Raw genomic sequence first — 15,762 nt, 5'->3', positions numbered from 1 at the left:
CGTACTTCGAAGCATGTCAACCGCTGTTTAAAATCAATTTTACGACACTTTTCTCGTAGAAAAGCGATAATATTCCGACAGGGAATCTCCTTTTCGGCAAACAGAGGAAAAAATCCCAAAGGCGGGGGCGGTCGGGGTCACGCGCATAAGCTAGTGTCTCTTGATCGGCCACTTGAGAAAGGCGATAATGTGTTTCAGCCTGGGGCTGGAATGACGACATTCTGTTTTTTCCCGGGCTCTGAGAGCCTATGGACGACGTGGGAAGTGTCACGTTAGAGCAGAGATCCTTAGTAAATGATAGAGATGGAAAAGAAGTTCAACAAATGGTCAGACAGGCCACTTCCTGTAAAGGAATCTCTCAGGTTTTGACCTGCCATTTGAGTTCTGTTATACTCACAGACACCATTCAAACAGTTTTAGAACATTTTGGGTGTTTTCTATCCATATGTAATAAGTATATGCATATTCTAGTTACTGGGTAGGAGTGGTAACCAGATTAAATCGGGTATGTTTTTTTATCCAGCCGTGTCAATGCTGCCCCCTAGCCCTAACAGGTTAAGTGAGAGAGACTTTGTTATTTTTTTTCAAACAATCAATCTTTATTATCAAGAATAGCAATAAAGGAGCTGGTCAACGACCACCCGTAGGTGACTTGTTGAGAGCCCAATAATACAAGAAATGCTGAGGTCTTATATAGTAGACATAAAATTGCTTATCATAGCTAGTTCCAACCCTCCCCGGCAGATCGGGGCATCACAACATTGGTTAAATATGCCTACATGATTAATATTACAGACATACCATAATATTTTCCCAGACACTGTGTGTGTGTGTTTGTGTTTGTTTGTGTGTCCAACAGGATCTCACATTGCGGTCCCTGTCATTTGTTCTAGCTGTCTCACCAGGCTTCTGATCTTGGCCAATAGGAGATCTCTGAACTTGTCTCCCATGAAGAAGTAGAACACAGGGTTAATAACACTATGGACGAATGCCACCGGCCTGGTCAGGATGTATGCACTCTCTATATATATCTTGTGGCAGTCAGACAGCCCTGCCCAGGGATGCCGCGACGCTATCCTCACATTCCTCAACAAATGATAGGGCAGATACAGTACCAGAAACATGGCCGCTACAGCAGAGACCACCCGTACGGGCCGGCGGAACGATGTCCCCGTGCCCTGAATCACTTCCGCCTGGACACGGAGAAGCCGGTTGATGTGGTAGCTGAAGAAGCCAAGCCCCAGCAGAGGCAGCAGGTAGCCAGTCACCGTCAGGCCCATGCTGTATCCCAGCAAGTTCTCCATAACCCCCAGGCTCCCAAAGTCCTTACATAAGCTCCAGTTCCCTTTCTGCATGTCCTGGACCATGTAGAACATTAGGGGGGCCACCTGCATGTTAACTGCCACCCAGGTCATGAGAGACAAGCAGAGGGCCGCCTTGTTGGTCAACAGGAAGTGAAGTCGTGACGGGTGCCGTACGAGCAGGAAGCGGTCCATGCTGACCCACACCATGAAAAGGATGGAGGAGTAGAGGTTGGTATGGAGGATATAGCGGTTGATGATGCAGCCGAAGACGTTGTCTTCTGATTGGGCGTTGGCGTACAGGTAGGAGAGGCGTGGCAGCGTGCACAGAAAGATGAGATCAGAGACAGCGAGGTTGAACAGGTAAACATTGGTGCTCTTCCACTCTGGCAGGCAGAACACATAACCCAGGACCACCAGCAGGTTGCTTGGGAAACCCAGGGCAAACTCCAGGGCATAGGCGGGAGTCAGGTAGTACTCCAACAGGAAGTCATTTAGCATTGTACAGTTATACACCTGGAGAGGAGAGGAGAGGAGAGGGGGAGATGAGAGAAGAGGAGTGCTGGCACTAAAACCGCACTCAATGAGCTGTATACCACCATAAGCAAACAGGAAAACGCTCATCCAGTGGCGGCACTCCTAGTGGCTGGGGACTTTAATGCAGGAAAACTTAAATTGGTTTTACCTCATTTCTATCAGCATGTTAAATGTGCAACCAGAGGGTAAAAAATTCTAGAACAACTTTTCTCCACGTAAAAAACTCTCCCTTGCCCTCCATTTGGCAAATCTGACCATAATTATATCCTCCTGATTGCTGCTTATAAGCAAATATTTAAGCAGGAAGCACAAGTGACTCGGTCTATGAAAAAGTGGTCAGATGAAGCAAATGCTAAAGTTCAGGACTGTTTAGCTAGCACAGACTGGAATATGTTCCAGGATTCATCCAATGTTATTGAGGAGTATACCACCTCAGTCATCGGCTTCATCAATAATTGCATCGACGACGTCGTCCCCACAGTACACTACTGTTCAAAAGTTTGCAGTCACTTAGAAATGTCATTGTTTTTTAAAGAAAAGCACCTTTTTTGTCCATTAAAATAACATCAAATTGATCAGAAATACAGTGTAGACATTGCTAATGTTGTATATGACTATTGTAGCTGGAATCGGCAGATTTTTATGGAATATCTACATAGGCAACCTACGTAACAGCCAGTTGAATCCTGTGGCGCGAATCCAAGACTCTCGTTAATATAACCACACTGTCCGATTTCAAAAAGGCTTTACAACAAAAGCAAAACATTAGATTATGTCAGCAGAGTACCAAGCCAGAAATAATCAGACACCCATTTTTCAAGCTAGCATATAATGTCACAAAAACCCAGAAGACAGCTAAATGCAGCACTAACCTTTGATGATCTTCATCAGATGACAACCCTAGGACATTATGTTATACAATACATGCATGTTTTGTTCAATCAAGTTCATATTTATATCAAAAACCAGCTTTTTACATTAGCATGTGACATTCAGAACTAAATGAATCACCACCACACACTCGATCACATTTCTTGAAAGGTATTATTAGAATAGATAACAGAGTGAAGGGACTCCAAGAAAAAGGCAGAGCTGAACAGATTTTCTTTAATATCCAGTATTCAACATTCACTTTGGGATCTTGTAAAGTTTAAGATTCCCTCTGTAGAGCCGTTTGGTAACAGAGTGGCCTTTCACCAGGGAGATGGCAACCCTGAAAAAATTGACAACTTGAGAAATTGAAACTAATATTCCGGGGAATTTACTAACAATTTACTAAATTACTCACGATAAACGTTCACAAAAAGCATAACAATTATTTTAAGAATTATAGATACAGAACTCCTCTATGCACTCGATATGTCCGATTTTAAAATAGCTTTTTGGTGAAAGCACATTTTGCAATATTCTAAGTACATAGCCCAGCCGTCACGGGCTAGCTATTTAGACACCTGGCAAGTTTAGCCTTCACCAAAATCAGATTTACTATTATAAAAGTTTGATTACCTTTTGTTGTCTTCGTCAGAATGCACTCCCAGGACTGCTACTTCAATAACAAATGTTGGTTTGGTCCAAAATAATCCATCGTTATATCCGAATAGCGGCGTTTTGTTCGTGCGTCCCAGACACTATCCGAAATGGTAAATCAGGGTCGTGCGCATGGCGCAATTCGTGACAAAAAAATTCTAAATATTCCAATACCGTACCTTAAAGCATGTCAACCGCTGTTTAAAATCAATTTTTATGCAATTTATCTCGTAAAAAAAGCGATAATATTCCGACCGGGAATCTCCTTTTCGGCAAACGGAGGAAAAAACACAAAGACGGGGGCGACCAGTGCACGCGCCTAATGCCCATTGTCCCTTGATCGGCCACTTGAGAAAGGCGATAATGTGTTTCAGCCTGGGGCTGGGATGACGACATTCAGGTTTTTCCCGGGCTTTGAGAGCCTATTGGAGCCGTGGGAAGTGTCACGTTACCGCAGAGATCCTTTGTAATTGAATGAGATGTCAAAGAAAGACAATAAATGGTCAGACAGGCCACTTCCTGTAAAGGAATCTCTCAGGTTTTGACCTGCCATTTGAGTTCTGTTATACTCACAGACACCATTCAAACAGTTTTAGAAACTTTGGAGTGTTTTCTATCCAAAGCCAATAATTATATGCATATTCTAGTTACTGGGCAGGAGTAGTAACCAGATTAAATCGGGTACGTTTTTTATCCAGCCGTGTCAATACTGCCCCCTAGCCCTAACAGGTTAATGCTGGTCCGACCAATCGGATTCCACGCTTCAAGATTGCTTCAATCACGTGGACTGGGATATGTTCCACGTAGCGTCGGACAATAACATTGATGAATACACTGATTCAGTGAGCGAGTTTATTAGCAAGTGCATCGGTGATGTTGTACCCACAGCGACTATTAACCTGTTAGGGCTAGGGGGCAGCATTGACACGGCTGGATAAAAAACATACCCGATTTAATCTGGTTACCACTCCTACTCAGTAACTAGAATATGCATATACTTATTACATATGGATAGAAAACACCCTAAATTTTCTAAAACTGTTTGAATGGTGTCTGTGAGTATAACAGAACTCAAATGGCAGGTCAAAACCTGAGAGATTCCTTTACAGGAAGTGGCCTGTCTGACCATTTCTGGAACTTCTTTGCCATCTCTATCATTTACTAAGGATCTCTGCTCTAACGTGACACTTCCCACGTCTTCCATAGGCTCTCATAGCCCGGGAAAAAAGAGAATGTCGTCATTCCAGCCCCAGGCTGAAACACATTATCGCCTTTCTCAAGTGGCCCATCAAGAGACACTAGCTTATGCGCGTGACCCCGACCGCCCCGCCTTTGGGATTTTTTCCTCTGTTTGCCGAAAAGGAGATTCCCTGTCGGAATACAATCGCTTTCTACGAAAAAAATGACGTAAAAATTGATTTTAAACAGCGGTTGACATGCTTCGACGTACGGCAATGGAATACTTTGAATTTTATTGTCAGGAATTGCGCCAAGCGCGCGACACTTCTTTACTATTTCGGATAGTGTCTGGAACGCACGAACAAAACGCCGCTATTCGGATATAACGATGGATTATTTTGGACCAAACCAACATTTGTTATTGAAGTAGACGTCCTGGGTGTGCATTCTGACGAAGACAACAAAAGGTAATGACATTTTTATAATAGTAAATATGATTATGGTGAGTGCTAAACTTGCCGGGTGTCTAAATAGCGAGCCCGTGACGCCTGGGCTATGTACTTAGAATATTGCAAAATGTGCTTTCACCAAAAAGCTATTTTAAAATCGGACATATCGAGTGCATAGAGGAGGTCTGTATCTATAATTCTTAAAATTATTGTTATGCTTTTTGTGAACGTTTATCGTGAGTAATTTAGTAAAATGTTAGCGAATTCCCCGTAAGTTTGCGGGGGTATGCTAGTTCTGAACGTCACATGCTAATGTAAAAGCTGGTTTTTGATATAAATATGAACTTGATTGAACAAAACATGCATGTATTGTATAACATAATGTCCTAGGGTTGTCATCTGATGAAGATCATCAAAGGTGAGTGCTGCATTTAGCTGTCTTCTGGGTTTTGGTGACATTATATGCTGGCTTGAAAAATGGGTGTCTGATTATTTCTGGCTTGGTACTCTGCTGACATAATCTAATGTTTTGCTTTCGTTGTAAAGCCTTTTTGAAATCGGACAGTGTGGTTAGATTAACGAGAGTCTTATCTTTAAATGGCTGTAAAATAGTCATATGTTTGAGAAATTGAAGTAATAGGATTTTGAAGATTTTGAAAATCGCGCCACAGGCTGGCAGTGGCTGTTACATAGGTGGGACGAATTCGTCCCGCCGGTCCCATAGAGGTTAAAACCTTCCCCAAACAGAAACCCTGGATTCATGGCAGCATTCACGCAAAACTGAAAGTGCGAACCACTGCTTTTAATAAGGGCAAGGCGACCGGAAACATGACTGAATACAAACAGTGTAGCTATTCCCTCCGCAAGGCAATCAAACAAGCTAAGCGTCAGTATAGAGACAAAGTATAGTCACAATTCAACGGCTCAAACACGAGAGGTATGTGGCAGGGTCTACAGTCAATCACGGACTACAAAAAAGAAAACCAGCCCCGTCGCGGACCACGATGTCTTGCTCCCAAAAAAACTAAACAACTTCTTTGCTCGCATTGAGGACAATACAGTGCCACCGACACGGCCCACTACCAAAAACTGCGGGCTCTCCTTCACTGCAGCCAACGTGAGTAAAACATTTAAACATGTTAACCCTCGCAAGGCTGCCGGCTCAGACGGCATCCCCAGCCGCGTCATCAGAGCTTGCGCAGACCAGCTGGCTGGTGTGTTTACGGACATATTCAATCAATTCTTATCCCAGTCTGCTGTTCCCACATGCTTCAAGAGGACCACCATTGTTCCTGTTCCCAAGAAAGCTAAGGTAACGGAGCTAAATGACTATCACCCCGTAGCACTCACTTCCGTCATCATGAAGTGCTTTGAGAGACTAGTCAAGGATCGTATCACCTCCACCCTACCTGACACCCTAGACCCACTCCAATTTGCTTACCGCCCCAATAGGTCCACAGACGACGCAATCACACTGCACACTGCTCTAACCCATCTGGACAAGAGGAATACCTATGTAAGAATGCTGTTCATCAACTACAGCTCAGCATTTAACACCATAGTACCCTCCAAACTCGTCATTAAGCTCGAGACCTTGGGTCTCGACCCCGCCCTGTGCAACTGGGTCCTGGACTTCCTGACGGGCCAACCCCAGGTGGTGAGGATAGGAAACAACATCTTCACCCTGCTGATCCTCAACACTGGGGCCCCACAAGGGTGCGTTCTCAGCCCTCTCCTGCACTCCCTGTTCACCCATAACTGCGTGGCCATGCACGCCTCCAACTCAATCAAGTTTGCAGACGACACTACAGTGGTAGGCTTGATTACCAACAACGACGAGACGGCCTACAGGGAGGAGGTGAGGGCCCTCGGAATGTGGTGTCAGGAAAATAACCTCACACTCAACATCAACAAAACAAAGGAGATGATCGTGGACTTCAGGAAACAGCAGAGGGAGCAGCCGCCTATCCACATCGACAGGACAGTAGTGAAGGTGGAAAGTTTTAAGTTCCTCGGCGTACACATCACGGACAAACTGAAATGGTCCACCCACACAGACAGCGTGGTGAAGAAGGCGCAGCAGCGCCTCGTCAACCTCAGGAGGCTGAAGAAATTTGGCTTGTCACCAAAAACACTCACAAACTTTTACAGATGCACAATCAAGAGCATCCTGTCGGGCTGTATCACCGCCTGGTACGGCAACTGCTCAGCCCACAACCATAAGGCTCTCCAGAGGGTAGTGAGGTCTGCACACCACACCTGCCCTCCAGGACACCTACACCACCCGATGTCACAGGAAGGCCAAAAAGATCATCAAGGACAACAACCACCCGAGCCACTGCCTGTTCGCCCCGTTATCATCCAGAAGGCGAGGTCAGTACAGGTGCATCAAAGCTGGGACCGAGAGACTGAAAAACAGATTCTATCTGAAGGCCATCAGACTGTTAAACAGCCATCACTAACATTGAGTGGCTACTGCCAGCCACTTTAATAATAAAACATTTGATGTAATAAATGTATCACTAGCTTTTTAAACAATGTCACTTTATATAATGTTTACACACTACATTACTCATCTCATAAGTATATACTGTACTCTATACCATCTACTGCGTCTTTCCTATGCTGTTCGGCCATCACTCATCTATATCTTTTATGTACATATTCTTATTCATTCCTTTACACTTGTGTGTATAAGGTAGTTGTGAAATTGTTAGATTACTTGTTAGGTATTACTGCATTGTCGGAACTAGAAGCACAAGCATTTCGCTACACTTGCATTAACATCTGCTATCCATGTGCATGTGACAAATAAAATGTGATTTGATTTGATTTGATTGGACTTATCATGTGTAACGGCCGTCTGAAAGAGTAGACCAAGGCGCAGCATGGATAGTGCTCATCATGTATTTATTTCTGGTGAACACTTAAACAAAATAACAAAAACGACAGCCAAACAGTTCTGTCAGGTAATACTCACGAAACAGAAAATAACCACCTACCAAACCCAAAGGAAAACAGGCTACCTAAGTATGGCTTCCAATCAGTGACAACGATGTACAGCTGTCCCTGATTGAGAGCCAGGCTAAAACAAAGAAATACAAAAACATAGAAAAAAGGACATAGAATGCCCACCCTAGTCACACCCTGGCCTAACCAAAATAGAGAATTTAACCCTCTCTATGGCCAGGGCGTGACATCATGTCAACGTCATACTTTCAAAATCTTAGCTAGCAAGCTAGACAAGCAGTCATCCTCATGAATCAGGTCAACAATTGACTGGAAAATACTTTTCCATCCTTGTCATATGAAGAGAAATTATAGATTAAACGTATCGGTGCTCATCTGCCATTGAACATAAACATTACACAACAAGTTGCACATCGCAAGTTGAACAATGAGTGGTTTGAAAGGAATCATTGGCTAACTGCAAGCGTTGCAAAGCAATCACTACCCTGCAATTCAGTGTAGACGGTGTGTGGTCCAAGTCTGGGTTTAAGGGTCTCTTTTCCTAGTTTATTAAAAGGATAAACATTCACATGCAATGCCATGGGCTAGAAAAGGTTGAATACATTGGCCATGCTGTCAATCCAGCATGGCTTCTGCCGCGTTCAAAACAACTGGAAACTCAGAACTCATAAATCCTAGACTTCAGTGAGTTCAAGACAACCGGGAACTCTGGAAAAAAATTATCTCTGACTGGGAAAATACCTTTTGAACAGTCATCCAACTCAGAATTATAAGTTGGGAACTCAGGCCTCTGTTACACCTGCTCCCGCTCCCCCTCGCTGGCGCTTACGTGCTCCTGCTACCATCAGTACGCACACCTGCCTTTCCCCATCACACGCATCAGCGTATTATTGGACTCACCTGGACTCAATCACCTGTTTATTACCTCCACTATATTTGTCAGTTCCTCATCTCTGTTCCCCGCTGCTGCAATGATTGTCGAATGTTGTTGTTTTGCCCGTGTGCTGACGCTGTGCCGGTCTTGTTTCATGTCTGTTCCTTATTAACTGTTGACTCCCCTGCTACCTCCTTCTCTTCTCTGGCGTCGGTTCTTACAGCCTCTTTCTAGAGCTCCGACCTCAAGATAACTGAAGTCATGATTCGACCTTGTTTTTTTCTGAGTTCCCATTTGTCTTGAAAGCACCATAAATCCCGAGAATGCCAGACTTTGATGACAAAGTTTGGTGTAAAAAAAATTCACACCACCTTCCTGTTCAATTGTCAATAGAAACCACATTTGTTCAAGCAAGCTAAGTTTTTTAAAAAGGCAGTAAATGAGGCTGAATGAACTGTTTTGCTGTCAGACAAGGCTCCGCTGATAACCAGGTGTAGCGGTGGTACGGATTCACTGCATGGTTCTGAAAAGAAAGCTCTGCTGTTGGAACAGCTTTATGTAGGCCCTAACAGTTTGTGGGCACCGTTTGTCACCGTTATAGTGCAATTAATGTATTGTTTAGTGATGTGTAGTGCCTTTGCTGGCATGCATCAACAACAAAAATGTAGTTTCCACCACCAAGATTTACGTGCTAAAATAGCCACTGAATATTACCTCGACTTACCTGTTCCCCCGCACATTGACTCGGTACCGGTACCCCCTGTATACAGCCTCGTTATTGTTACTTTATTATTTTTCTTATCATCATTTGGTAAATATTTTCTTAGCTCTATTTCTTGAACTGCATTGTTGGTTAAGGGTTTGTAAGTAAGCATTTCACGGGAAAGTCTACACCTATTGTATTAGGCGCATGTGACAAATTTGATTTTGATTTGGTTTGCTTTTCTTATTCACACGTTAATGTGGTGGATCACTTACTGGACTTTTTACATTGACTCATTTCCTCATTTCCATGTTACTGGTGTTTACTTTGTGTCTCTTCTCTTCATCACTTGATCTGTGTATTACATTATTTTACATTGACTCATTTCCTCATTTCCATGTTACTGGTGTTTGTTTACTTTGTGTCTCTTCTCTTCATCACTTGATCTGTGTATTACATTGTTTTCCATTGACTCATTTCCTCATTTCCATGTTACTGGTGTTTACCTTGTGTCTCTTCTCTTCATCACTTGATTTGTGTATTACATTGTTTTACACTGCACTATGTTTATTTATTTTATACAGTACCAGTCAAAAGTTTGGACACACCAACTCATTCACAGGTTTTTCTTTATTTTTTACTATTTTTTACATAAGAGAATGCCAAGAGTGTGCAAAGCTGTCATCATTGGCAAAGGGTGGCTACTTTGAAGAATCTTAATCTTAAATATAAAACATATTTTGATTTGTTTAACACTTTTTTGGTTACATGATTCCATATGTGTTATTTCATATTTTTGAGGTCTTCTCTATAAGGAGAAATATGAGGGAAAACCCTTGAATGAATAGGTGTGTCCAAACTTTTGACTGGTACTGTATATCTAATAGGTCTGCAAATGTATTTGTCTGGTTATTTATAGAGAGGTGCACCTGTGTAATGATCATGCTGTTTAATCAGCTTCTTGATATGTCACACCAGTCAGGTGGATGGATTATCTTGGCAAAGGAGAAATGCTCACAAACAGGGAGGTAAACAAATTTGAGAGAAATAAGCTTGTTGTGCATTATTTCAGCTCATGAAACATGGGACCAACACTTTACATGTTGCGTTTATATTTTTGTTCAGTAATAAATAACATTCGGTCCTTAACCTCAACACTGTAGCTATTTCATTCACTAACCTTGACTCACTCTCGCATCTAGTGCATCAATAATACAAGTGCCGCATTCTATTATGTGTTAGTAGATACCATAGGCAGTGTACAAACGTCAATAAATACAGCCAACCTAACCTTCAACTTTCACAAACTACTGTACCAATCAGTACAGTGGGTCTCATAGAGATTTTATTTTTTATATAAACGTGTGATTTCACAGTGAAACATGACATAACATATTGGCATACATTTGATAAATAATTTAAGATATCTCAATCATCTCTTCTTTATGACATATTATTTAATTAACAGGTGTGTCTTACCATTGTTCTGTCTTGTGTGGTAGGAGTCTTTTGTAGGCAGTGAATGAAGCTACTGTATTTTGACTGCAAACAGGCTGCAAACTAATCAATACTGGCTGGCTGAGGAAAGTGCTGACTGTTTCAACAGAGAACACCTTTTTGCATTGTGGCTTTACAAGCAGACATGTTGGAACATGCAAACCAGTTAGGCTCAAATAAAACTTATCATAGATTAATTTAGTAAATATGTTTCATATGTTGTGGTTTTGGCTTGCTAATGAATCAGGTTACATAGATATTTGCATTTGTCCTTGTGCCATTCATTCTGTATGAGGAGTTATCAAGATGGTCTCATTGTTAGCATATTAAAGCATATATCTTGATATATGCTAGCATGCATCGAAGGATATGACACACATGGAAGTTGGTGTTATTTTGCAACCTACAGTGTTGCACTTGGAAGGCAAAGATTCCAATCAATGACGCAGCAGCCATCAATGACCCAGCAGTGCATGGCATATTTTGGCAACAGATGTAGTAAGGTGCACTAACCACATAGTCTACTTGGAAACAGAGAGAGCATGAAACATTTACAGATGCAGTGAAATATATTGGCACCTTTACATGTTCCACTATTTATTTTTAAATACGTTGAAATGGAAAAATAAAATAAAAACATTTGGTGTTTAAAATGTGTATTTGTTTAATTTACAACCGCACAGGACAAACAAACAAACATACATGAAATTGACATTTTTCACATCAACTTCAAAATTGTCCTGTACTAAATAATTCTAAATTGTAATTAATTTGGTTGGAGGCAATTTTGATCTTTTACTGTGCACTTTAACTCACCTGTGGTTAGTTGCAGGTGCCTACAGGGTAGAAATAGCAATTCAACCAGTTAAGAATAAGTACAAAATACAGAATATTCTTCTCCACTGCACTACATTGTAACTTTTTCTGAAGATAGAGTGAGATACATGAAAACCATCTCCCATCAATGACCCAGCAGTGCATGGCATATTCTGGCAACAGAGATGTAGTAAGGTGCACTAACCACATAGTCTACTTGGAAACAGAGAGAGCATGAAACATTTACAGATGCAGTCAAATATATTGATACAGTATGTAGTGACTGATGCTGGAGATGAGAAGCTGGTACGGGAAGTGAACATTTATTCACGAACAGACAGGTAGAAACTGTGTTAGCACAGGGGTAGACAACGGCAAATGACAATTAATGCTGGGGAGGGGGGGGCAGGTGTGCGTAATGATGGTAGTAAGAGTGTGTAATGCTGGGGAGGGGGGGCAGGTGTGCGTAATGATGGTAGTAAGAGTGTGTAATGCTGGGGGGGGCAGGTGTGCGTAATGATGGTGGTAAGAGTGTGTATTTCTGGGGAGGGGGGGCAGGTGTGCGTAATGATGGTGGTAAGAGTGTGTAATGCTGGGGGGGGGCAGGTGTGCGTAATGATGGTGGTAAGAGTGTGTAATGCTGGGGGGGGGGCAGGTGTGCGTAATGATGGTGGTAAGAGTGTGTAATGCTGGGGGGGGGGCAGGTGTGCGTAATGATGGTGGTAAGAGTGTGTAATGCTGGGGAGGGGGGAGCAGGTGTGACAATATATGTATTTAGCTTTTTCTGCAGAGAGAGGGAGAGGTGAAAATATGTGTGTCCTTAAACCACCTGTTGTAGGAGTGACAGTTGTTTATGTCAGAGTCTAAGCCTCTAGATGGTGATATCTGCTAAGTTTACAGATGCATTTTTTTATTATTGTAATAATGTACAACTGAGTGTACAAAACATTAAGAACACCTACTCTTTCCATGACATACTGACCAGGTGACTCCAGGTGAAATCTATAATTCCTGATTGATGTCACTTGGATTGTGTGTGTGTGCCATTCAGAGGATGAATGGGCAAGACAAAATATTTAAGTGCCTTTGAACGGGGTATGGCAGTAGGTGCCAGGTGCACCGGTTTGTGTCAAGAACTGCAACACTGCTGGGTTTTTCATGCTCAACAGTTTCCTGTGTGTATCAAGAATGGTCCACCACCCAAAGGATATCCAGGCAACTTGACGCAACTGTTGAAAGCAGTCAACATGGGCCAGCATCCCTGTGGAACGCTTTTGACACCTTGTAGAGTCCATTCCCCGACGAATTGAGGCTGTTCTGAAGGAAAAAGGAGAGGGTGCAACTGAATGTTAAGATGTTCTTAATGTTTTGTACACTCAGTGTATTAATGAACAAATGCATGCCACGTACGAACACACAGACACAAGGGACATCCACATTAAACCACCCTCCCAAAACCACTCTGGTTTAGCTTCAGTCAAGGCTGCTGCATTTCTTAAAGGCCAAGCTAAAAAACTAAAGCCAAATGAGGAAATTCAGTACCCCTTGAAGCCGTCTTCATAAATCTCTCACCGGGATTTGATTACTTTACCAGTACTCCTTGTTCAGTCATGTTACCTAATTAGCTAGTGTTACGGGAATTTTCGAATCCCAATGATAATACTTAACAATCAATAAGCCTTGAATAATCCCCAAGGTTTGTAAGACACTGGGTTAATAATAATTAGGCAAGGACTCAGCATTCTGCAAAAGGTTTGTACAGTTTATTCAGAGAACGTTCTAAAGTCAAAAATTAGGACTCAGTCACACATATTCCTATCTTTAGACCACTCCCTTCTCAAACAACCAGTACTTTTCCACTCACCACAAAGAACCATAAAACTTGCCACATTCATCAGGGCTTTCACCTCCTCTCCCCCTTTATGACCCTCTTTGTTTGAAACCCTCCAATGAAAATCCATTACCTACTCTACAACTTCACTTTGTTTACATCCCTACTAAAGGATATAACCTCAAAGTTTTACAATCCTAACCGATCTCCCCATATCCTGATTTTATCTTCCCATCATTCTCAAACATACAACCCTATTCTATAATTTCAGAGTGGAACAGTTAAGTCATTTTCCTAACACATACAAATTATTCTAACACTAGCTAGCTAACAACCTGGTTACTTTACCAGTACCCCTTGTTCAGTCATGTTACCTCATTAGCTAGCTAGCTAACAAACTGGTTGCTTTACCAGTACACCTTGTTCAGTCATGTTACCTCATTAGCTAGCTAGCTAACAACCTGGTTGCTTTACCAGTACACCTTGTTCAGTCATGTTACCTCATTAGCTAGCTAGCTAACAACCTGGTTGCTTTACCAGTACACCTTGTTCAGTCATGTTACCTCACTAGCTAGCTAGCTAACAACCTGGTTACTTTACCAGTACACCTTGTTCAGTCATGTTACCTCATTAGCTAGCTAGCTAACAACCTGGTTACTTTACCAGTACACCTTGTTCAGTCATGTTACCTCATTAGCTAGCTAGCTAACAACCTGGTTACTTTACCAGTACACCTTGTTCAGTCATGTTACCTCATTAGCTAGCCAGCTAACAACCTGGTTACTTTACCAGTACACCTTGTTCAGTCATGTTACCTCACTAGCTAGCTAGCTAACAACCTGGTTACTTTACCAGTATATTTAAACATTGGGTTGCACAGAAAGAAAGGAAAAGGGAAAGCTTATTTAGAAGAAGAATGATCATAGCAATGAATGACAGACTGATCTCTTGCATGACATAGCTCACAAACTTGACGCTCTTAAAGAGACAGTGTAGATTTTTCAATGTAATACATCTCAATAGGGCTAGTGAGAGAAAGGTCGCTGGTTCGAATCCTTGAGCTGACTAGGTGAACAATCGGTGGATGTGCCCTTAACCCTAATTGCTCCTGTAAGTCACTCTGGATAAGAGTGTCTGATAAATGACTAAAATGGAGCATTTTTACACAATATAGAAACCTAATTACACAAATGACTTTGTATTTTCAATGAAAGGTATTTGTATCAACACTTAAGTTGGGAACAACAGTGCTACTAATGCCCTGGTCATAAGATGGACCATTAAGCTATTTAATTGTAACTATTTTTTAAAACAATTATCTGATGAAACATTGAATTTGGCCTTTATTGCTATTATCCCACAAAAACATATTGACTAATACATTCATATATGGCAATTAAAATAAATAAATCATAAGGACATATGGTTTGAGGTGTCTGAAATGCATCTGACAGATATAGGAAATTTGCATGTGTAAAATAAGTGTAGCCCTGGAGTAATAAAATGTAGCCCTGGTGCGGCAAGTACCCTAGTGGTTAAGAGCGTTGGGCTAATAACTTGAAACATTACTGGTTCAAATCCCAGACCCGATTAGGTGGAAAATCCATTCATGCACACTTGAGCAAGGCACTTAATCTCAATTGAATGTGTAAAATGCACTGGATAAGAGTGTCTGCTAAATGGTTCCCAAAAACTATATTCATTTTCATAAATGTTTTACTGCACAGTCATGGGTAAGCCTTCCCACGAGTCCTGTGAAGCTTGTGGGCCTTGTAGAGCAAAACACGTCCCTGTTCATGAGGGTCTAAAGCTTTCCATATTAGTTTGTAGTTCAAACCGGTCAGACTTTACTGATTTTTTGGGGATTATTATTGGTCAGACAAACAGCGCTATACTTCAGCCACCTTCCTACACAGATGCGGAAGGCTGCCATTGGTGGACGTGGTGGATTGAGACGCAGCCCATACAAAAACCAGGAAGTCTCTAACTTAATCAGATGTATTTTTATTAATAAACAGCGATTAAAATATTTAAAAAATGGTGATTGTGCCCGTGCGAGGACATTGTCTCTAGGGGGG

General features: G+C 41.9%; 1 protein-coding gene across 1 annotated transcript; it reads right to left on the bottom strand.

Annotated features, from left to right (window-relative positions):
* Positions 1-583: 583 nt before the first annotated feature.
* LOC106581493 (succinate receptor 1) lies at positions 584-11,093 on the bottom strand. The gene is made up of 2 exons (XM_014163570.2): positions 11,020-11,093; positions 584-1,817 (listed from the first exon to the last, which is right to left on the bottom strand). The coding sequence occupies exons 1-2, from the start codon at positions 11,020-11,022 to the stop codon at positions 864-866; spliced, it is 957 nt and encodes a 318-aa protein (XP_014019045.2). The 5' UTR covers positions 11,023-11,093; the 3' UTR covers positions 584-863.
* Between the last annotated feature and the right edge of the window lie 4,669 nt (positions 11,094-15,762).

The sequence above is a fragment of the Salmo salar genome, chromosome ssa20, assembly GCF_905237065.1.
Source record: "Salmo salar chromosome ssa20, Ssal_v3.1, whole genome shotgun sequence".
Classification (NCBI taxonomy): domain Eukaryota; kingdom Metazoa; phylum Chordata; class Actinopteri; order Salmoniformes; family Salmonidae; genus Salmo; species Salmo salar.
Note: the sequence above shows the minus strand (reverse complement) of the source record. Positions and strands in the feature narration are given on the sequence as shown.